The following is a 24319-nucleotide window of genomic DNA, read 5'->3' as shown; positions in this document are numbered from 1 at the left end:
ATAGATGGTTTCTACAAAGCTGTTGAAAAACAACCTAAAAGTAACTAGAAGATGCTTGACTCTCAAAACCCCAAATGGTCTGAGTGTTCAGCACAATAAATTCCCAGTTCTGAGTGTGATGAACATGGAGGTCCTTGCAAGCATAGAGCTATTGAATTTATCTCTAAATAGCCAGTAGAGTTTGTGTGTAAAACGCCTTCATAATTTCGCACAGCAAAAGTCAGGCAGTGCAAACGTGGGAGCTTTTTACCAGAGAAAGAGCTGCCATACGGCACAGACCGTGGTACTGTCTGTGGAAACCTTTGCAAAGAGTGCCACAGATCATGCTGTGTCACTGTTTATCTGAAAGAAATCAATACCTGACTGGAAATCACACTAACGAGGCTCAAACATACAAGCTGTGACAACCCTGTGGTCGGGCAGTGCTGAGCTCGGGGTTTCCCACTCAGCCTCTGGCAGATGTGTCATGTGGAGGAGCTGCTGGAGGGAGGGGGGAAGGCAGCCAGGGAGGTGCTGATCTCGTTTTCTTAAAAGATTCCTGTTTTATTGCAGGCTTTTGGGTTGCTCAGTCAGAATGTTAGAAGCAGGGGGGCAGGTGCACCAGCCTGCTGCAGTGATGAACGTAGGTGAGAAAAGCTGGGTGGAAGTCGGTAAGAAAACAGCTGCTTTATGACACTGTAGGCTTTCCTCTGAGACGGGACAAAAGTGTGCAGGACCACCCTGACCAACGCTGGCGTTTGAGTTTAAATATTGCATTCAAGAAAAGAGAACTTTTTTAACACGTGGGTCTGACTTTTCCTGTCAGAAGGGAAGCACACCTGCTCCGCCAGGTGAAGGCTGAGAGCCGGTCCCACAGAGCAGGCAGGGTAGCGGGAGAGGGCAGAGGAGCTAATAGGGGCAGCCGGAGCGCCTCACAGTCGGCAGAGCGCTGTGAAGAGCAACGCGCACCTGCCCGCCTCAGCCCGAAAAGGCGGGAACGGAGCGCGCAGGCGCAGTGCGGCCTCTCGGCGTCGTGTCGGAAACGCGCTGTCGTGACTGAGGCGGCGGTGCCGGGGTGTGGTGGCAGTGTTGAGCCTGACCTGCCACCCTGCCGGCGTTTCGTTGTGATGTGTTAAAAAGCCTTTCGCAGTCGCGGGGTGAGGTGTTTTCTGCTCGCTTTTTGTCTCTCTTAGAGCGCGGACATGTCGCAGCAGGCACAGCTGATGGAGCTGCTGAAGAAGGAGGTGAGGTCGCAGCTGCTGGCTGCCAAGGAGGGCCTCACCCCGGCCCAGCTGGAGCAGGAGTATCTGGCCATGGTCGGCAGGCCGCTGCCACTGCGTGACCTGGGGTTCTGCTCCACCATGGAGATGGTGGCCAGCATGCCGGGAGTGGTGCAGATCTGCCCCAACGGCAACGGAAGGTTTCTCCTCAAAGGTGAGACCTTCCTCCTTGCAAGTAGAGAAAGATTGCCTGGAGTTACGCCTCGGGGTGAAGTGGTGCCCTGAAGTGAGGGCTCTGTTGTAGGGTGCCCACCCAAAGGCTGGCTCTGGCTCCCTGCTGTTGCTGGTATTTCTGCCGCTTTCTGTTTTAGCTGTTTCCTGTTGTTTGGCTAAGAGTACAGAAAGGCAGTAGGTGAGGAAGGTGAGTGAAGATCAGTGCCAGCTCTAGTTTGGAGCTACTGGGGTGTGTGTGACCAGATTACCTCCAGAGAGGTCTTCTACACCAGTTCTTGGTGTGATTCTGACGTCTTGTTTTTGCTTGAGTATTAGGATTGATGGTGAACTGGAGAACCGGTGCACAAACATAGACCTTTTTTGAGTGCTGTTGACAGTTTCTTGTGGTTTTGTGAAACTTAAAATCATAGAATGGCTTGGGTTGGAAGGGACCTCAGGGATGATGATCTCCCAACCCCTCCCCCCCCCCCCCCCCCCGACACATGCAGGGCCACCAACCTCCCCATTTAATATTAGGCTAGCCTGCCTAGGGCCCCATCCAATCTGGCCTTGAACATTTCCAGAGACAGGGCATCCATGACCTCCCTGGGCAGCTGTTCCTGCACCTCACCACTCTAATAGGAGAGAACTTCCCTCTGATATCCAACCTAAGCCTTCCCTCCCTCGACTTAAAACCATTTCTGCTTGCCCTGCTGTTATCTACCTTTTTAAAGAGTTGAGGTGACTTTGGATTCTTTTTTTCATAGCCACTTTGAAACAAGACTCAGTTCATCAACATCTTGATGCTCTTAAGCTGTGTTAAGATTGTACTGCAATTCAAGCTGAGAGAAGCAGTGAACCATTTACTATTTTCCAACAAAACCCACAGCAGCTGGCTTTCTTCTTGTGATGCAGTATGCACTTGGCCAGCCTTCCTTCTGTCTGGGTTTATAGGGAGGAGGGTGCAGATTAGCTGTTAAATTTGGTTCCGTCCATTTTGCAGAGGGGAAGGAAAGTTGTTTGCTGTACTAAAATCCACACATGGTTTAGTAGGATTGTTTTTAGAAGAGACATCTGTCTAAAAAGGGAAATGGGAAAAGTGGAAAGAACAGCTTTGCCTATGCAGAGCTTTGAATGGTTTACTGCTCCAGTCTTCAAATAGCTAATAAATATCTAATATTTTTTTCCTATTGTAGCTGTTGCCGATGAGACCACCAAAGATATTTCCAAACTGATTTCCAGACAGAAAACAAGTGGTAAAGCACGGAGTGTTGCTAGGAAGGGCAGGGCTGCTTCTCTCTCTCAGAATCAGTGGGATTTGCCTCCAAAGGGCAAGACTCGTCTCCTGCCAGCAGCAGTGAAGAGGGAGCTGCAAGATCTCTTGAGTTCCTCACCACTTCTGCTCTTGGATTTCAACGATGCGTACTACACACGCTTTAAGCGGACGTTCCAGTACAGGCAATATGGATTTCTCTCCATATTTGAAGTTTTCGAAAGCATGTCTGATACAATTATGGTTAAGGAGACAAAAGGAGGTTCCTTGATAACCCTGAAAAAGAGCTCCTCAAGTGAGAAAGAGCAGGAAAAGATGCCACAAGGTAAGGTATCTGTTAGCTGGAAACATGTAGGTCTTTGAAGCATTGTGGACAAGCAGATGTATTTCTGGTAGATGTTGCTGTATTTTCAGTTGCTGTAATAGTCCCTGTTCCCTTCTGATTTATCAAGGAAGGTCTGTGTGGTGCTGCAGAAGTAGTTTAAGGAGTTGTCTCAGTAGCAGAGAGCTTAACTGGAAGTTTTCCACAAGTTGCCACTGGTTTTTGGTGGCAGGTGAAAGAAGAGATCTACCTTCCAAATATAAGCTTTCTGAACCTGTATGGAGGACTAGAAATGCTAGCTGTTGCAGGCAGCAGATAACAAAAGTAGAAGGATCTCTTGAATGCCCCGCTCCACAAGGCATTGGAGCCCTTCAGTGCGCTTCTTGAGATTGAAAATTTACTAATAATACTATGAAAGATTAAGCTATAATCTCCCACAGAAGAGACTGTGTGTGTACTCACTGTTCCTGTAGCAGCCATGGCAGAAAACTGTGTGCAGTACCTGCAGGGTTCCTGACTTGTCTAGCTAGAATTCATTTATGAAGGATGCCTCTCTAGCAAAAGTTTGTGAACGTGGTAACTGAATGCTACAAGAGATTGGAAAAATGCAACCAGTGCTTTCATTTTTCAAGTGTTTTCTGTTTAATATGTAACTGCATCAGTCCAAGAAAGAATAATAGCCAAGTTATTGTCTTTGCAGTACTCATGGCTGAGCTGCCTCCTTTGGAACCCAGCTGTGAGACAGAGATCTTTCATCAGGCAGCAGAAGAGAAGTCAGAGCCAGTGGACGCACAAGCAGTAGGTCTGGGTGATGGCCTGAAACAAGTGAGTAGCTGGATGAGTGATCTGTAGCTTCTTCTTGGCTTAATCCCAGATTGGAGGCTCTTTGCTTGCTTTTGTTACTGTTGAGACTGTGTTGTTGATGCACTGCTGCTTACAAAAATTTTAATACCTGTTTTAATGTGGAGTGGCAAGACTCCAGGCTGGGATATGGCTTCATATGCCATCCTAACTTAAGTCTTTCTCTTCTCTCTTTTGGGTCATCTGATCTGTGTTAAAGACCATCCAAGGTCAGTTAACCATCATCTTGTTCTCTGATAGTTATGGTAATACTCTGTGTATTTATTTGTTATTACATCTTAGTGATCTGAAGATGAGTTCTGTGGAATTTCCTGGGCTGCTGTAGGCAGAATTAAGTGTCTTGTGCAGTCCAGTTAAGCAGGAAGACAAAGCTGGGTGATGATTCTTGTGGAGACTTTGATTCCTACAGTTTCACTGAGGTGACTAAATAATGTGCTCAGGCGGGGCACAAAAAGAATTCTTTTTTTTTTTTTTTTTTTTTTTTTTTACTAAAGGAAACCAGTAAGACTTTATTCACTGTCTAAAGTTGTGGGGGTTTCTTGTCATTCTTGTTGGACTTTGAGAGTTTTGAATTTGTTTGACAGTGTATTTCTAGAAGGAGATGGAGAGGAGCAGTCGGAGGATCCAATAGGTTGGGGGAATTTGTCACCTCTGGTTTTTTTTTTTTCCTCTCTCTTTTCCGACCTTCCTTCTCTCCAGAACACCTTCCTACTGTAGTTCTCTCTGCCAAGCTTCCCAGGTGGCTGTATGCAACCTGAGGATTGGAGTGCAGGAAAAGAGTCCCAGGAGTTCTTCCTGACTTTGGTATTTTTTGCAGTTAATTTGGAAGTCTGTGTCTGAGTTGGTGTATGGTAACTGTTGAGTCACAGCCTGAACCACTGATTTGGCACCTGGGGAAAAGAGCTGGTCAGCCCTGGGAGCACAGGTGAAGGCAATTCAACTGTGCAACAGGAAGGGGTAAAGCCTGGCCATACTTCTCTTAGACCTCACTTAAGGGCTGACAGCCACCGCGCAAGGATTTCTTTCTGGGGATCCCTCCTTGGTGAAGTTCTCCCCTGCAAGCCTAGATCTTCAGAGATGAGTGAGCTGTCCTTTTTCCTTCCTTTATAATGCTTTCCTATCGCATTAGTCCCTCTGTCATTACACCTCCTGTATCACCTTTCCATCATGTCAATCTTTCTGATTCTTACGGCTGGACTTCACATTCCTAAAGCAAACTCTCTGGCAGTCAGCATTGAGCTTGTAAAGAAGTCTTAGATCTGTGTGATGAAGCAGCCAGAAATTCTCCTTGAATCAAGTGCAGTCTGCCTGTTGAATCTGAAGGGCAAAAAAGAAAAAGAGGACTGTGATAAACCTGACTTCAAGTGAGGTTTTTGAGCCTTCATATCACAATGGGAATCTGGTTAAAGACTTATCCTGCTCAGGCCATTGAAGGTGTTTGTTCAACTTGTTTTCCCCATGAGATGTTAAGTTTGCTCTTCTGTTTTTTAAAAAAGCCAGAAAAGGGAGGAAAGGTAGTTGGTATGTGGGATATGCAGTGAATGCTTGTTCATCAGGATGCTGCAAGGTGGAGGGGAAAGAAGAGACCTGATCCCTGCCCTGCTATAAGGTACCCCAATATCCTGTCACAAGAAGCTAATAATGGAAGGGAAACTAATAATGTGAGGAGCATGGGCTGAGTCAATGCTCTGAGAAGGGGAGAGGTGTGTGGAACTGCTGCTCTCAGCACTTTTCTCACCTACAGCTGAGCCAAGGGTCATTCACACCACTGTGGCAGCTGCCTGTCTGTCTTAAGGAAAGGATTAGCTGGTCCCACAGGCTGTAACATACTGCAGGGCTCACTTTTAGTGTTTTGCTGTTTTCTCTTGTTATTGTTTTATTGTTGGGTTTTTTTTAAAGCATATTCACAAGTACATGTTTCTTTTGTGATCTTACACATCTTTACTGATGTGTAAACTAGATTATAAAGATAGTGTATGCCCTTAACAGGGTGATATGAACCAACTTCAGGGGAGCAAACCAGTCCCTCAGAAAGGCACTGCTTAAAGGATTTCCAGCCATGGATTTTTTTTTTTCTTTGAGCTGCTGCTCAGGCAGGCATTTCCTCCGCTGTTATTTAGCTTAATGTTTCACTCAAAAAATTTTAACTCAAAAAATTCAAGAGCATTGGCTCTTGCTCTGTCTGTAGAAGGAGAGACTTATCTACTTCTTGAAAAAAAACGTTTAGAAGAGTTAGTGTTGCAAAAAAATGTTGCTTGCAGTTGGATTAGCCAGGTAAACGAAGGTATATGTACTGGAAGACGTGTCCCGTGTGTTGCTTGGTGCATAATGCACTGTTAACTTGTAGTCTGTTCGTTATGGGTCAAAATGAAATCATTTTGACTTCTGATCTTTGGAGGAACGCTGCTCACTGCTGCAGAAGAAAGCTCTTGAGGCAGTGAGAGAGTAGCTTATGTATGGTTCCCCTCCACAAAAAACTGAGCTGCACTAGCCATTCACAGACAGATCTCTCGAGTGAGAAAAGAACAGAATTTGTAGGTCTCATTTGTTTTTATCCTGGGGAAATAGCTCTAGTGTGAAAATGTCACTTGAATCACTTTCAGGTAGCTTTCCTGGTTCAGTCATGTACTCTTTCATGGTCACAGAGCATAGAAAATAGCATCTTTTGGGTAAAATCCAGCAAACTTTAAAAAACATTATTGTAGCAATAGCTGTTTTCTGGACAGAAGTCAGGACATGACTCTAGCTCTTTCTCCTCATGGGAATGCATGGTATTATTGTTACACTACTGTTATTGACTGATTTCCTTCATTCTTCCTTTTAGGTAGAAGAGAGAATGAATGCTCCCCCCACAGAGGAAGTTCTAATCCAGGTTTGCACATCTGGTGGGATTTGCTGATATTCAGTAACTCATAGTTTCCAAGCAAAGCAGACTCTTTCTTTTCTAAACGTTACTGGAACAGTTATTCATGTATGCTTAGTGCATGAAGAGATGTGAGTACCAACTCCCTCATCTCTTTGTAGCCTCAAGATTTGGAACAGTCCAGGCTGGATATAATGATGGCGACTTCAGACATCCCTCCAGATGCAGTTCAGGACAGAAGACTTTGCAGTTTACCTCCACTGGAGACAAGGTGCTTGGTGGGAGTAATAGTGAATTTAATAGTCTCTCCTGGTGAGTTCTACATCCATGTCTGCAGCGCAGAAACTTCTGATAAACTGTGGGATCTCATGATTGAGATGAGGTGAGAACACTCTGTGCTGATAGATACTACTGCCTGTTGTGTTTGTACTGAGAGAGCAGGACACCCAGCTAGTTATGATAGTTATGATAGTCGATAGTTATGATCACAGCTGGTTTGGTATCTTGTGCTGTCTGAAACACGTGTTCATAGCACTTACCCATTCCTTTTGATTAGCAAGCCAAAAGTATGGTTACTATCAATTTGCAGTTCCTTGGGTGTGATCTGGACAGCTCTAAACTGTAAAAGAATAGAAAGGTTCCAGAGGGGGAATTTTTATCTTCCTTTTTGCCTCTTTTCTGTGTTATTAATGGGCTCAGTTAAAATTTTTCCTTCTGTTTCCAATGCTTGTCAAAAAGCAATGAGTAGTATGCACTTGCCATCATGTACAAGGGCTGCTTCAAAGTAATGCTTCCTGTACGATGTCTGCTCACGATGTCAGAGGTGAATATTCTGCAATAGTGGTGTTGTGTATTGTTGTGGTTACTGTGAAAATAGGAAGTATTACTTTCAGAGCAAACAGTGTGTATTTGAAAGCAAGCAAAGCCTCATCAGTGACTGTCAGTTTCATTATGCATTTGAGATTCTCTTCCAGCACAGTTAACAGCAGTTACAGAACTGCTGTGTGTTGAGGAAGCACCCGGTGTCCACAGGGCACATACAAGTGGAGTTATAAATTCTGCAGGCAAACACTACAGATGATGTGTAGCCAATACTCCAGAATCTGATTTTTAATAAGTAGTGATTTAGCCAGATAATGTTAAAAGTTTATGACCAGAATGACTGTATTTAGCCTCTAAGGAATTCTCTTTTTAATTGGACCCCAGGGAGGACATTCAAATGTTGAAATTTAGGTTTGCATTTCTTATAGTCATTTCAGTTTAAGTTCAGCAGAATGGTGATGTAAAGCATCCATTTAAACATCTGAAAATGTTGTCACTGGGATTTGAGAAACCAGGATTCTTCTGAAATCCTATGGATTTTTGTGTTCATCTTTTGCATCTTTCCAAGCACAGTCTTTCCTTACGATGTTTTGCAGATGCTGTTATTCAAATAAACTTGTTTCTGATCGTTACATCATGCCTGAGTCTTCGGTACAGCCTGGACAGCTTTGCTGTGTGATGTTCTTGCAGTGGTGGTACCGGGTTATCATCCACCGTGTGATCAGTGACCAAGAAGTGGAGGTGTTCTACCCAGACTATGGGAATGTAGGCATTGTTCAGAAGTCTTGGCTGAGGTTCCTCAAGTAAGTAGATTACACGTGGTTGGCAGAATCACAGGAATGGTTGAGGTTGGATCTCATCCTCATTTTAGATTCCACGAGCGGGTGTCAGTAGTCATCAGTTGAAATGGGCTGCATTTTTGGTGTCAGAGGTACTTGTTTGCCTCTGCAATTTAATATCTTCTGTGCTTCATTCTTTGGTTCAAAAGTCATTGTTCTCTGTCCATAACTTTGTAATCATGAGGGGTTATCATAGAAAGATGCTTGGGTGAGGGTGAGGGAAGGCATAAGAGATCAGTTGTTAGTGCAGTTCTTTCTGTGCCTGTTCCCTGGATATTTTCCAAAGTTACTGTTGGGGTTTAATCATAAATCCACTCTTTATTCCTAAGTTGATTTTTAAAACCCAGATGAGGAGTAAGTTCTGCTCTTCTGTCTGTTTTTGCTCTGAGTTTGCTCTAATGGCCATGACTTTGTTTTATATTGCAGGTGGTGCTACTTGAAGCTGCCAGCTCAGGCCATCCCGTGTTCCTTGGCATGGGTGAAGCCTGTGGAGGTGTGTGTTCATATGCAGTTTTGTTTACTGACGTACATATAGGAGCTGTCAAGAAGAGAGAGGCTTTTTCTCAAGATAAGGACAAATATTTGGATTCATTCAGGTCCCTCTGATGTTTACAGCAGAATTGTTGCTGTTATGTTCAGTGGAATGCGACTGCTTCTCTGCAAGTGATAATTTTTTCATTGTTTCTTCTTTATGCCTATGTAGTATTCTTGCTCATATAGTTTCAGAAACAGATAGCTGATAAGCAAATGAGCAAGCATTTGTTTTCCCCTCCAGTAGTTCTCCAGGGTCCTTCTAAAACATTGATAGATTCAGCCCTGTTGTAGAATTTTCTGAGACCAAGCTTTAAGTGAGTTTGGTGCAATCCAAAAAGCCAAAGCTCAGGTCAGCCTGTCCTGAGAAATCTCATGGTCAAGAAGTCTGGGAAACGTGCTCCCATGCTCTGCATTGGAAAGACTAGATCAAATTTGTGTTTTGAAAACATTCTTAAAAACTTTGCTTCTTGAGGGCAGAAGATCCACGTTGCAGTGAGGCATTAGCAGCTTTGTAAAAACTCCTGGCACTTAACTTTCATAATCTCATGGTTCCAGGAATTCGCCTCTTCCCCCTCCCCATAGATAAGATAAAATGACTACACTTGAAAATAGGTACTGACGGTGAGAAGGTATTCCCAGTGTAACTGGCTTTGCAAACTTTGGGGTAATTTAATTTAGTTCAGTTCTAGAAAGTTTGCCTGAATTTCCCCTCCTTCCCCCCTGCATTTTTATCCCTAGCTGCCTTGGCCTAATTGTCATCTTGATGAGTGCTCAGAAGGGAAAGTCTCAGGTAATGGATTCTGGTCTGTTATAGTAACATCATACTCTTGTTTCTTCTTGAGGACACGTGGACCAGTGAGGCAACTCTCCAGTTCCAGGAGCTGTGTTACTCTAAGGTCCTTGTGGGCATTGTGGATGAATACGTGAATGGCATTTTGCATCTCTTTCTGTGCGACACATCCTCTGAGGAAGATGTTTACATTCACTCTGTCTTGAAGGATAAGGGATATGCTGACATCTGCAAAGAGAACTTACCCTCCCAGGTCAGGAGGGAGGAATGTGGTGCTGTAAGAAAGGGCAGGGCTGGCATCCGTTGGGTGCCTTATAGGAAGATGCTCTCATCGTTGAATATCAGTTATGCCATTACCAAACTGAATTACAGAAACGGTCTTGATTAGAAGAATCTTAGTTTGCCAGTGAAATATGCAGTGTGGGACAGCGTAAGCATGGTGATTGCATGCTCTGTGTAGGACAGACATCAGGATATAAATCATGCACCAGGGAGTGGTTATGAGTTAGGCCAATTTGTATCATTGTCTGAATGTCTCAGCACTGTTTTGGGAAGAACTGTGTGGGTCTGAAAGCCGTGAGAAAAATGCTGCTGGGATTATATATCTCAGCAGGAAGTCAAGCTTTACTGCCTGGAGCACACTTTTTTTTTCTTTCTGATATTGGTGGTATTTGCAGATTAGCTTTCTTTACTGTGTGTTGCTTTTTGTTGTTGTTCGCTTGTTACTAGGGATTCAAGGAATTGAATTCTTTAGCCTTGTATGTTCAACCCAGTGCAAAGCAGGAGAGTGCTGAACTGGTGGAGCCAGACCTTTGCTTGCAGCAGGATTCTGTAGGTGCAGATAATGAAGCATCAAGCTCCAGACTGGATGAGGATGAACTGTGTAATCAGGTGGGCATTTGGCTGTGACATAACTGTCATTCAACGGAATAAACTCCAGAGGTTGTTTGACATATGTTGATATATGAGTACCATGCACTTTTTCAAAGAGGTTGGAAGCAGGACCAAAAAAAGCCCAGCACCATTCCCATGACATGTTTTGAGTTGAAATGAAGTGTGTCTAACGTGACACTTGTCACAGCTCAGCTGGCATTTCCTTGTAACTGCTCTCAATGCAGGGAAATGCAGTGCGTGCTCTTGACTTGGTCAGACCTTAGATTTGCCCTGTCAGCCTTGACAACTTGCTGCTTCCCCACCACAACTCAGTTCCCACTTAAAAACAAAATGTGTGGATGCTGTTGCAGCAGATCTCTTAGCCTAGGGCACTCCTACATGGTAAAGTTCTCAGAAGGCTGTGTTAACTGGACAGTATTCTTAAAGAGTCTGATTTTAATCAAGAAACTAGTTTTATGGTGGTGGAAAGAAGTTAAGGTGACAGCTCATTTCTTGTTCGTGCTCTTCCCTTCCCTCTGTGTTCTTCTGTCCTTTAAAGTTGCCAAAACTTCAGAAAGAACAGGGTGGAAAAATTTCTTTCTGTTAATCTGTCAGAGTGATACCATCTGACTGCTCAGTAGCTTGCACTTCAGTGGATTTGTTCCAGTGCCTCTTGATTTCTTCATGCTGGTCATGTCCTTGCAACAGAACCTGTATACAAAGGAGAAATGGGACGATGTGCAGCCACTTCCAGATGAAGTAAATGACTCCAAAACTACAGACCAAGACCCTGAATTTGAACAGGAGGATACAGACAAATCTTCAACTGACCTTATGGCATTGGTTAAGGTAAGGTTTGTTGTTTTTTTTTTTTTTTCTCAGCCACTGCTGCTGGGATGGAGTTGTTTTAAAATAAAAATAGTCAATTTATCTACTTTTTTTTTTTTTTTTTTTGATTTACTAACAATGAAACAAGGATTTGGCTTTTAGTATGGGCCCGGAGGTGTACTTTTACCTCTTTGCTGCTGTATTATTAGCAGCACCAGAAACACTAGTGTTTCACTGGTACATCAGGGCGTTATGGAATAAAGTGTCAGTGTCAGCACTTCATGGATCAAATCTGGCCCTTCTTCACTCCTTGTGAGCTGACTTAAGCACTCCCCTGCAAGTATGAAACCACGTGGGTATAGAAGCATAGGAATTTCCCAGCTGGATCGTGGGCATGTTGTCTGCCCCTGGCTTAATCGCTTTAGAAGCTTTAGAGAAAGTGACAGGATTTTCTGTTAAGGAAGACCATGAGGTGAAAAGCTAAATCCTGCCTGTAGACACCAAGGGAAGAAGTGCTCTAATCAGCTAGCTGTGACAAACAGAAGCTTTTCCTTTCTCTGTGTCATCTTGATCCCTTAGCCTCAGTAGATGTTGGTACCTGTGGTGTTGCCAGGTGGTATTCCACCCCTTTTCCAGTTTTCATTGTTCATGCTTTCCTTTTAGTGGTGATGATCTTAATTGCGTGAATCGGGAGGAAGTGTAGATGGTGCTTTCCTTATTTCCTGCCCCTCACAGCACTGTAGGGCATACTATTTCTTTTATCTTTTCTGAACAGCTTCCTTATGACTTGCGTGCCTTCCAGCTTTTTCCAATAGTCATAGACCCTTCCATTGTCTGCCTTTCCTCCATGAATGTTCCTTCTTTGTCTTGAAGTGGCAGTGATGCTTTGAGTCCCCCAGCAAAGACAGCGTGGTTATCAGAGGGGATGATTACCTTTTAATGTTATTTTCTTTCTTATTCTAGCACTCTAGTTTTTACTGCATGTTAGGCAGAAATTGTTAGTGGGCTGATGGTATCAAGCTGAGTAGCTGGTTAATGAGGCTCTCATACTTGTTCAAGTTATTGCCTTGTTATCCTACCAGCATTATACTTCTATTGCCCAGCCCTGAGGCTGTCCTTGCTGCTTCAGGAGCTTCTCACAGTCCCCCTGTGAGTAGCCAACCTAAACTTCTTGAATCACCTTGTGTAAAACTGTTTTGTTCTGGGCTAATGGTCTGAATGCTCTCTCACCAGAGGATGATTCACATCATCTGGAGGTGGGTGCCTTTTTGCTGCTGCTTCAGCAGAAGAAGCCTAGAGAATGGGCACCTAATTTTTGAACAGCTACAGTTGGGCAGATGAATTGCACCGTGGCTTGCCTGTTTCACTATTCTGTCATGCTTCATGCTGAATCAGTAAATAAAAACACTGGCTTCAGTCCCATTCTTTGACTGAGATGTAGGTGGTCATCTCTGGAGCTTAAATTTAATTTGTATTTTTGATAAAAAACGCAGAGGAACTTCCTCTGACTCAGTTCTCACTCCCTTGCAGAAACTCCCTCTGTCATCGCAGTCACTTGTTCTGCGTGGGGCTGCTGAGAGATGAGCCAGCTGTTAATTCTTTGCTAAGACATGCTAATTAGTATCCTGTAATAATCTGCCACTCTTTTCAGCTCACTGTGCAGGAAGAGCTGCCCTTTGGCTGGGGTTGCAAGTAGCCAGTATTTTTAAAAATTCCTGTTGCTGACATTTCAGTTCTTTATGAACTCTGAGGGAAGTCATGAAGGTCAGGGCAGCTAATGAACTGAGTGTGCACTAATTGCACCCTCTCCTGAGGGTTTATTGTTTGTTTGTTTTAATATAATTGCAGACACCTCATCCTCTTGGAGAGTCCTTAAGGCCTACTGTTTTCTTCAAGTCATTGGAAGACTACTTCTCCTTCCTCTATGTCAAGCAACCAGCAGAAATGAGCCAAAATGGCCCTAATAATGTACAACGATTTTCCAACAAAGCCCAGTCTTGTGAAGTTCTACATGCCTCTCTTCTGCTTATGGCAGCACCATTTATGCTGGACAACCGTAACAGTACGAATGGATTTATCAGTAAAGTTTAATGTAGAGGAAAGCTGAGCAATCTCTTACTGTCCCTTGAGACCTGCAGTCAATGTGAAAGTATCCTAGTGCTGCTTCTTTGCTAGACCTGATGGACTTGTTGGTATTTCTGTGGGATGAGCTGTGACAAAAATAAATGGCTGGATGCAATGCTTTGTTTCAACCTCTGTAAGCATAGTGAATTGAGGTGTTTTTCTCCCAGGGTTTTTGGTTTTTTTTGTGGTTTCCTAGACTTTCTACACTTTTCATGCTGAAGTTTTTGTTTTTTCCATTCCTTACATCAGGCTGTGTTCATTCCATAGTGAGCCTCTCCTTCTAGCTGTAAGGGAGAAAAGCACTTTTTTAACTTTAAAAAGTCCACGAGGGTGGGTTTTTTTTTCCTGTTTTCAAAATAATGAAAGAATTTTCAGCCCCCATGTGCAAGTTGCCCAATTTACAAGCCAAAGTGAAGTGGCTTGCCTGAGATAGTGTATGTTTGTTTCTTGAAATAGAGCAGTTTGCTGTTTCTCTGGAGTTGAGGCCCCAATCTTCAAGATAGGATCTATTCACTTTAAGCCTTCTTTCCCACCTCTGGCGGAAATAGGGATGAGAGCTGGGGGGAGATGGAGAGAACCTCTTGGATTTCACCTTTTCCAAGTTAATTCAGTGAGTTTGCAGTGGGAAGTAGTCATGCAATCACTTGATCAAGTACAGCAAACAGATATTGCTGTCTAAGCTGAAACTCTTAAGAGATTCATGCGGATATTTTCCTTCTCCTTCCTTACGCAGGTGATGAGAAAATGAAGAACAAAGACCTTCCTGAGAATCTTGCACTTGTGCAGTGCAGTGCCAGAGGTCTGTGTGAGCAAGAGATGTCCTGCAAGCTCTACGTCCCTCCTACCACCTTGTCTGCGGTGTTGGCAGCTGCTGCACGCTTAGCCACTTGTCATGGCTACTTCCACTGGCTCCCAGGCCCAAGAAAGGAGCTGTAAGAAGAGGTGAGAGAAGCAGATGGAGCTGCTGCTGAGGAAGGCTCCGTAGAGCAGTGAAATACTACTGTGCTGTCATTCTTTTAATTAAAAAGCACTTGTTTGAAAAACCTGTGTGACATCTTCTCAGTCGTACCTGGTGCCTGTAGCACGTGTTTCTTTGAGTTGAGGAAAATACTCTGTTTTTCTTGTACTGGTCTTGCTTTATTGCTCTTTAATGATTCAGAAGAACATCTTGAGTGTCACATTGTGTTCTAACCTGAGGAGAGGAAAACTGGAAATGCATCCCTCCCTTGGTGTCTGTGTGGTTTCATCATTGTGTACAGGAGGTGGTTACGTTTTCTTCTATCTTTTTTTAACACAGTCAGTGCTCTTGCTCAGTCCTTGCCATTAGGAGAGCAATATGCCAGCCTTATCACTATCCATCCTCGTAAACAGCCATTTCCTCTCCTGTTTATGTGCTCCCTTCAAGTACGTTATGGTTGGAAAGACCACTATGACCATCTAACCCAACCATCAGCCCATGCCTGTAGTCTGCTCTGGGCCATGTCAGTCAGTGCAGCATGTAGCTTTTGCTTGAACACCTCCAGGGACAGTGACCCCACCACCTCTCTGGGCAGCCTGTGCTGCTATCTTACTGTCTGGTGAGGGCTTCCTTTCTAGGAATGAACTGTGTGCCCAGTTGATTCCGACCTAAGAGTTTTCCCTGAGAAGCACTGGTGAAAGAAAGATGACTACTTTCTTTGAATTTCACCATTCAGTTGTGATCCACATTCAAAAAGAAGGGTAAAACTGCAGAGAGCAAGAAAGAAAAATGGGTGGTGTTAGGGATCAACTGGGCAAAAAGCCAGTGAAAGGAGGTGAAAGCAGAGAAGTTGAGAGCTGCAGGAGTTCTGCATTGTGCAGCAGCTGTGTAGCCCTACAGGGAATGTCAGAAGTTGCCTGACTTTCTGGTCCTGTGTTAAGGCCATGAGGTTGTAACAAAAGTGTTTGTCTTCTAGCATGAAAATGGATGAAACACTTGTGCTTGCTCAGAGTTGCGTGGGCAATGGAGCTGGCTAGGTTTGAGTGCTTTTTGTCTTAGTTTTTCTGCTTATTACAACCTAATAAAAGTTCTCAACTGGGAACATTTCTGCAGAATTTTCTTTTCCCAGTTCTCCCTGATGTGACAGGGAGGTTTCTGTGCCTGGGGTAGTTGAGTTCCCATTTCTGTGGGAAAACAGTTACTGTGATGCCTTGGGATGAGAACTCAGGGAAAATTGGATGTGTATCTCTGTGACCTGAGTAGTGGGCAGTCTGGGAGGGAATAAAAGGAAAGAAAGCATTTTGTGTCCTTTCAAACACTAAGATGGGGTCAGTTTTATTTTGATATGCTGGATCCTTGTTGCCCATATAGCATGGGCTGTAACATCTGCTTGGTTTTGTAGCTGGGATTTGAGTGAGCTGAATGCTCCTGGAAGGTCTGTTTTCCTCACTTCCCCAAAGAGGAGGGAACATCTGTTTTTCTCTCCTAGAGATCTACTTCTGTGACAGCTCCTCTCCTGTGGAGGAGGAATAGCATCTATGAGGGAAGGATAGGAATGCTGAACTTTTGGGCTGTGCAAAAAAAAAAAAAAATCTAATTGCTTGGTAGCTTTCTGCCCTATTGCAAAAAGTGCTGGTGGGTATCTTGGGGTGCCCTGGTTTGTCCAGAGTCACTGGGACTTGAATGGCTATGTGGGGACTGTCTCCCAGGACAGCTCAGTCAAAGGCAAAGCCCCTGAACTCAGTTCTGGGAGTTGTCCTCGAGCCAAGCTACCTAGAGCAGCTGCTTATAGGCAGCGTCCTGCTGCTTTTGGTAGCTCTTCAGCACTTCTTTCAAGCCCTGTGATTCCTCCTGTCTTTTCTGCATTGAGTTTATTTAGTGGTGAGGTTCCCTGGGTCAGGGAGTGTGATGCTGCCTTAATTGAGTCTCAGATATTCTTGAGAATTTTGATCTCTTAAATCACCCAGAAAGCTCTTCCTCCTGCCTGCTGATTGCCTTCTCCATAGCCCCATCCCTAGCAGCAGGTTTCACTGCTGTATCGGCTGCATGCTAAGTTGTTTTTGGATGCTGTCATTGCGTTCTCATTCCCGCCTTACAAGTGTGTGAATGGTCCAGAGCAGAACAACCTGTTTTCTGGGCTGTTTTTTGATAGAGAACACCAGAAATTGTGAGTGACAGGTGCAGAAGGAGATGGACTCTGGAGGTAGGCTGGCTCATCCAGCCCAGACCTACTTTGGCAGAGATGCTGTGTGTTTTCTGGTTACCTGGTCCAAAATAAGTGCTTTCTAAATGGACCAAAATCACAAGTCACCACCCTGAAGCCCTTTGGCTCAGAGCCTTACCCCCAGAAAGAGGGAAGGATGTGGATAGTTCTGAGCAGCTTGGGGAAATGGTGACAGGATTGAGGTGCTGGTGAAACAGGCAGCTGGCTGTGCTGCTGGTGTGGGCTGACACTGCTTTGTAGTGACGTCCTTCACTGCTGATGGTGGTTTTTGGGGATGCTGGCGGTCCTGGCAGCCTTCTCTTATCCCTCAGTGCCCCACGTGTGGATGTGGAGAGCAGAGTTGTCTCTTAGGGTGCTGGGTGTGTGGTGCTGATACGAGGCCGGAGTGGGATGTCCTGAAACACAGAAAGGTAAAAGTAGATGCAGTTTGGCTGTCTCGGCCGTGTGTTTGCAGACTGCTAGTGCAGAGGAGTGCGCAGTGCCTTGGCACAGCTCTGCTGGCTGTCTCCGCGTCCCCAGCTCTACTGGGTCGCTGCTAGGTGGCGGCCGAGGCACAGCTCTGCTCTCTTCAGCCTGAAACTGCTCCTCTAGGGGGATCCCGGAGGGAAGGAGCTGCTGGAAAGACTCTACCAGGGTGGGAAACTTCCCCGTGCCTCTCAGCAACCCCTGAGTCGCACAGGAACAGCTCACAGGGAGGGGCTGACCAGGGCAGCTGCATCTTATGGAGTCGTGAAGATGGGAAAAGAGCTCTAAGATCCCCAAGTCCAACCCCATCCTATTCCCACCACTGACCACATCCTTCAGTGCACTGTTATTGAACACCCCCAGGGCACACTACCTCCATGGACAGGTTGTGCCAATGCACCACTGCTCTTTGGAGCAGAAGTTTTTCCCAGTATTCACCCTGGACCCTCGGGTTCAGCTTCAAGGCCATCACCTCTCATCTCCTCCAGCTCACCAAGCAGCAGGGGGATGAAGCTGTTTTGGGGAGCTGCTGGCTGGATCCTGCCTGTTCTCATCTCACAGGACTGTAATTGGGGATAGGAGGTGCATTTGGGATCTCAGAATGGGAGACACAGACACTGCTGATGGGATCAGGCAAACCCAAGGGGGGAAGCCAGCAAGCATTACACAGCACTGAGGCTTCCCCCATAGCTTAGGAGCTCCTTCAACTGCCAAGATGTGGTTGGGAGCACGCTCCGGGCTACAAGCACTGCATGTGGGATGACGTGTGACTGGTGGGATCGTGGAGGTTGTGCCTGCCATGCTGCTGCTGCTTGCTATGTGAGTACTGCTCCTGCTGCAATATCAGCAGATATCTAAAAACCCAAACAACCCTGCTCCTGGGGCTGCTCCCCTACTCCTGGGGCTGCTCCACTGCTCCTGGAGACCTTGGCTGATCTTTCCAGTACAGCTCAGGTCGTGTTTCTCATTCCCAGCAGGTCTCTGGCTGTACATTTATTGCTTAAGAAGCTGGAAAAAGAGAGATTGTTGCTTCAGGGACTGAAGTGTGATGCTGCACCTGCATCCCTGCTCCCTGGGTGTGGGGTGAACCTGGGCAAGCTGCAAAGCTTGAAGGAAGCTGAGCAATTTCTTTGTAACAGTGATTATTGACCGGGAGCCCCTGGGGTACAGGACCAAAGTGTTCAAAGCAAATGAAAAATGGAAAGGCAGTACAGCCCTGCAGCTCTCCTTGAAAGCCGGGATTAGCAGAGTGCTGGTGAGGTGTGCGTGCCCCAGGGACGTGCTAATGGACTTGGACAACGTGTGGAGCTGTGGTATGGGGGAGTCATCTGGGGTGGTGGGTTGGGGTGATGGAAATATGGGGGTTCCTGGCTGAGACTCTAGGAGTGGGGCTGCACCCCAAAACCTGGACCTGGGGGGTACCGGGGTGGCTCTGCTATTTCAGAGGGCTGAAGTATTCCAGCTCTGCTTCCTCCATCTGCTTTCCTGTGTGCCTTTGGGTTGCCCTATGCTTCACAAAGTGGAGCTGATCCAGCAAGTCAGCTTGGCTTTAAAAAAATGAAATGCTCCTAACACCAAAACCATTCTCTTTTTTTATTTTTAGGTGGTGGTGTCTTTTGTTTTTTTTCCCAGTGAAAATGGAATCGTTGCACGGTTTAGAGAAGGTAAAGCTGCACTCAAGGCTGCTTCACATTGCTTCACTTGACCCATGAGTAAGTGCTTTTCTTTCCTCTGACCTGGAAGGATTTATTTTTCTTTCCATTTAGCAAGAAAAAGGGAAAAAAGCACGTTCACAACACAGGTCACTGCAGAATGAGGTCTTGAGCCAGAACTGCCTTTTCAGCCCCTGTGCCAGAACCCATCAGTGCTTCCCTTCCCCAGCATGTGCACTGTCTGCAGGGCTCCCTGTGCTCAGAGGCGAATTAAAACTCTTTGTCCCTATTAGCTGGTGCTGAGCAGCTGCAGGGGTGACTTTGGGATGAGCAGGGTGTGGGCAGTGCTGAGGAGCTGATGGCTTTTTGAAGGTTACCAAGCAGAACGAGTGAACTGCACTGCTTCTGCTGAAGCATTACAAGTTGTTTGGGGTCATTCTTGTGCTGAGATGTTCCTACCACAGGGGCATGGAAGACTCGGAGCAGAGCTGCTGGGGGAGATGTGGGTTCAGTTGGTGCGGGGCTGTGCTGTGGGGCTCAGTGCTTGGTGGTGGGGCTCTGGGCACTGCTCCCTGAGGACATATGGTCTCTGGGTGTCCTGCTGAGCACCTGTTCGCACCCAGGTGGGTCTTCCTGGCTCTGCTGATCCATGCCCAGCAGCCTGGGTGTTCTCTGCCATTCCTGCTCCCAGCAGTGAGGAAGAGGAGGGGTTCCTGTGGGTGCTGCGCAGTGCTGGAGCTGCTCCCCAGGGCAGCAGCCTGTGTGCATGCATGCGCGCTCCCCTCCCAGTACCCTGCTGCCAGGAGCTCTCCTTTTTCTGGTTCAGCTCTTTAAAGCAGGAGCTGATTGCAGAGGGGTTGCGAACTCACCCGTGCTTTTAATCCCACTGCTGTCAAACTCCATTAGGAGGTTCAACATCATCTCACTACCTCTGGGGCTGGACCGTCTCTTGCCCAGCCTGAAATGAGGCCAAGGCTGGGCTCTGTGGGGTGGGCAGGGCCTGCAGTGGAGGGGTCAGAGCTGCACTGGGGGCTCTCAGCTGTGCACTGGGCTCAGGGTTGGGGTTGGGGTCACGTTGGCACCTCCACATCCCCTCTTTGTTGGCCCCCAGTGCAGCACCGTCTGTCCCTGCTAGACCAGTGCGAGCTCCTGTAAGGTACAGCCGTGCCATATGCGTGGCTCCCCACTCACTGTGTGCCCCAGTCCATGTGCTTTGGCAGGTGGGATGACCTGCAACAGCAGCTGTCAGCCCCGTGGGGTGGTTTCTTTGGGAGGCAGTGAACCCGGTATGGCTCAACCCCAGCAGAATCCCCTGTGTATCCCACTGCCTATGGCACCATACTGGCTCTGGGAGGGGACAGCAGGGAGAGAGGGCAGAGAGGATGAACCATAGGGTAGTGGGAGGGGGTCATAAAGAGGGAGGGTCATAGAGAGAGGATCATGGCTCTGCACTGCCGCATTGAGCTGCGCTTCCTTCCTGCTCCGGAAAAAAGCTGCTAGACTTCATCAAATATTGAGGCTGAGGACTCATGAAGGCTGGAAGCAGTACTTTTCCTGGTGCAGGGGGTGTGGGAGGGGAAATCCTTCTTGGGCTGAAAGTAAATGTGTTTTTATTATTTTTTTTTTGTAAATTTCTTGAGGGTTTTTTTTTTTTTTTTTTTCCCAGCCGTCCCCAGGAGGAGAGGACACACGGGGCTCCTGGGCTGGGGCTGTGTGCTGCTGAAGTGTAGCCATCACCTGGGAGGGAATATACAGCCTCGGGTTGTACAGCACGCAGGGGCTGTCTTCAACATCAATCTCTATTTGGGCAGGAGGTGGCATTTCTGTCACCTAGCAGCACTGCTCCATGCTCCTGAGCACCCCTGGCTGTGTCAGGATGTGTGCAGAGCAGAGAGGTGTCTGTGTGCACAAGTGTCCCAGCAAACACATGGCTGAAGAGCCGATGCTGGGAGTGGAGTCCGAGCTTTGATTTTTGCCAGAGAGCACAGGCAGGACCGGAAACATTTTCTGGCTTCAGTTTAAAACTTTTCAGCAAATTCTCTTGCAGAAGCAGGCAGAGGGGATCCTACACCACTCCTACGAGTTGGGTTGCAATGTCTGCATGCTGTAAGGGCTGACTGCACTGGAGTCCTGGGATGTCTGAGGATGAAGGGGGGTGAGATTTCCCCCAAACCCAAACTGAAATTAATAGGAAGCATGCTCAGCTTGTGCAGTGCACTGGGTCATGCTGCTGCCGCCGACCCTAAAACATGCTGGTGGGGCTCCCCTACCCACGTGCTTCATATAAAACTTCACGGATTGGAAAGCACAGCGCTGTTCCCCACCTCCTTCTCTGCTCCCAAAGGAACTCCTTCCCAGGGACTGACATGGAAAAAAGGAGCACTGACCCTGCTGCCATCCGAGCAACCGTTTCTTTCCCTGCGGCCCCGTGGCCAAGGCAGCGCTGTGGGACGGGTGATGGAGACGAATGGCACCGCTCCAGAGCTTCTCCACGGCGGGGACACCCCGAGGTTGGGGCCGGGGGCGGTGCGGGGCTAGGGGCGGCTCCACTCAACCGGGCAAACTCCTCCCCGCTGCCTCCACCCCCGGGCGGACACTCGGCGCCTCCCGGGCTTCGGTGCGCGCTCCTCTGCCTCTCCTCCTCCTCCTCCTCCTCCTCCTCCTCCCCCTCCCCCTCCTCCTGCCCGCGCCCGGCGGCGCTGCTCTCCTCCGATCCCGCTGTGTGCCGGCTTCCAGGTAAGGGTCAAGGATTTGGGATAAAGGGTCTGGGATAGGGGAAAAAGGATTGGGATGAAGCGCTTGGAACTTTCCGCCCCTCCCCTCCCCCCCCCCCGACCCCCGGGCAGGGGATGCTCTACGAAGGGCTCTGGAACCACAGGACCCCAGTTCATCTCTTTGAGATTGCACTGCCCAACTTTGCGACGTTGACTCTTTGGGGTGTGGATGGTGCCTGGCCCCTTTGTTTATCCCTGAGGATCTCTGGTTTGTCTCTGGCTGAGCTTCAGTAATTGAAGGAGACCCGTGCTTGAGTTATGGGTCTGCCATTTGTTGTCTCCTAAGGTTATCCTGGAGGGTTTGGTTCCCCACAAAAGGACATGTGGAAGCACCTAGCATTTCCAGCCAGCTTTTGTTGTGTGCTATTGATTGCCTCTACAGGGGAGAGGGTTTCTGATAGGCCACGGAATATTCCACCCAATGGAGCGTTGTGTCGTGGGGGCTTCTCTTCCTCTTCCCCACGTTGGTCCTCGTGCATCCGAGGTGTGGAGCTGCTGTGTGATGCTGTTTGTGGTGCCTTTGGACTGCTCGTTCACATCTAGCATCATTGCCAGTGGGGTCCTGTGGACTCAGAGCTGGGCTTGGGGGGAAAATTCTCCATCCTTGAGGGCTTCACTTGTTGAGCAGCTATCCAAGAAGAGATGAAAGAACCACAGAATCATAGCATTGTTTGAATTGGACTGTGCTTCTACGAAGATGCCATTCCCAGTGGGGAATGATCCCACTCTACTGGGACGCGGGATGTGCTCCCACACCTCTCCACAGTGCTGCATTTCAGCCCCGTTGTTCCACTCTGCAATCCCAGGTGGAGCACCCTATGGCCATTGCACATGGGGTGGTTTGGGTGGACTCATCTGGGTTTTGGGTGCTGGGCATGGTGCTGTCAGAAGGGACAGCTGAATACTTTGTGGCCAAAGTGCTGCCGTGGGATTGGATCTGGGGGCCCAGCTGCTCTGCTTTGGTGTGATCATCCCCAAACCTTGCCTGGAAGGTGGTGTTTGGAACGGCCAAGTGTGGTAGAGTCATTTCCAGAAATGGAAAAGCTTCTCCAGCTTGAGCCAGCACTGCTGAGCTTGGCCATGGGCAGAATCAGCTCTACAAGCACTGCTCCTTTGTGGGTCCACTAGGGCTGCACCCAAAACCAGCAGCAAAGCATTAGCGAGGTCGGAGCGCTCCCTGCTCTGCTGCCTCTTTCTCTCTGCAGCCGCGTCACCCCACACTGCATCCCAGCGAGGTGAAATATTCATCGGGGCTCTGCTACCCGTGTTCTACTGAAAGCACATTTCATGCTTCATTTGCTGGTGAGGCTGAGAGGCTTCGTGATGTGATTCCCCTGTGACGGCCCTGAAAAGCAACCGTGGATAGGACTGGTGGAGTCTCCCTTAAAGAGAGCGAGGGGAGAGGTCAGAGGGCCTTGATGCTGCAGGATGGAGGCCCTGTTGTGATGCTGATGCTCTGGCAATAGGTATCCAGCTTCCGGCTTCCCCCCTGAAGCTCAGCATCCCCCATGAGGAATAGAAGGAAGCATGAACCCGATGCTGCTCTGGGGTTTTGGGCTCCCATTGCTCTGGGGATGGCAGCGTCGCTCTGTCTGCCCCGCGCTTTTGGGGAGGGGATGGTGCCCAGCTGCTTGGCTGTAGTACTGCTGCACGTGGGAGGCTGCTTCCCTGTATTGCTGGGGGAATGCAATTAGACCTTAATGAGTCATTACAACAAACCTCTGTTTATGCTCCCAGCAAAGATGCTGGGGGCTGCTGACAGCGGGCAGCAGTGCTTGCATCATGCACAGGGAGAGGCTGTGCGCCCTTCGCAGCCCCTTCTCCATGCAGAAGGGCCACGGGTGTTACAGTGGGATTATAATTGCTGCCAGCCCTTGGAGTGCTTCTGGAGGGTGGCAGCAGTCAGAGAGTTACCTGCTGCCTGCTGCAGCCCTGGCCTGGGCTGCTGGTTCTTTCCAGATGGTGGCTTATGGATGTGGTGCCCCCTTCTAATCTGTGCCCCAGGTGAGTGGGCAGAGGTCCCACACATCCATGAGCTCCCTGCTCAAAGGCCTTGCCCCACAGCCCCCTCTTCCCTTGCCCTACCCAACTGTGCAATGCTCCATTTTGTTACCCCTGAACAATCTTTGCTAATTGAATCCCGCTGGCTCCCTGGCACGTTTTAGGGCAGGAAAGTGCCTGGGGACATTTGGAACATCCCTGTTCCCCAGCCACTTTGCCCTGTAGGATGCACACTGGTTGTTCTGGCTCAGAGGGTGAGAAATAAACCTGGGGCTGAGCTTCCTTTGGTGGAAGTGGTGAGAAAGGTGGACGGGAGCTGAGATCACAAGGGGATGGAATGTGCCTGCAGACATTGCACACAGGTCCCTGTCCCCCTGCACTCCAATGCTCTGGTGCTGGAGATCACTTTGGCTTTGCTTTGTTGGAGCCTTCTAAGCTTTTCCTGCTCTATGGTTTTTTATGTTGCTCATTTCTTCTGGTATTTGCAGTTGATCCATTCACCCATCTGCTGTGTGTTCTCAGGAATTGTTCCCTTCCCACCAAAACTCTGGGACGTTTGGGAACTGCCCAGCCCCAGCAGACACCGGTGGGTCCCCACAGCTGCTTCCCATCTCTGCGCCCATCACATCCCTCCCATGAAGCCATGCAGGGCGGCCCCAGTGGGACAGGGGGAGGCAGTGGGGTCTCTTCTGTCAGGGTTATCT

The 24319-nt window shown here is 47.7% G+C and overlaps 1 protein-coding gene across 1 annotated transcript; it reads left to right on the top strand.

Annotated features, from left to right (window-relative positions):
- Window positions 1-1181: 1181 nt before the first annotated feature.
- TDRD5 (tudor domain containing 5) lies at window positions 1182-14477 on the top strand (the record flags this gene model as incomplete). The annotated part of the gene is made up of 12 exons (XM_079536148.1): window positions 1182-1413; window positions 2609-3010; window positions 3708-3832; window positions 6693-6740; window positions 6893-7113; window positions 8150-8356; window positions 8819-8885; window positions 9769-9969; window positions 10446-10607; window positions 11298-11438; window positions 13266-13479; window positions 14275-14477. The coding sequence occupies 12 exons, from the start codon at window positions 1182-1184 to the stop codon at window positions 14475-14477; spliced, it is 2223 nt and encodes a 740-aa protein (XP_079392274.1).
- Window positions 14478-24319: the final 9842 nt, after the last annotated feature.

This window comes from Tetrao urogallus (genome assembly GCF_951394365.1).
Source record: "Tetrao urogallus genome assembly, chromosome: 5".
Classification (NCBI taxonomy): Eukaryota; Metazoa; Chordata; class Aves; order Galliformes; family Phasianidae; genus Tetrao; species Tetrao urogallus.
This window is presented reverse-complemented; position numbering and strand designations above follow the sequence as displayed.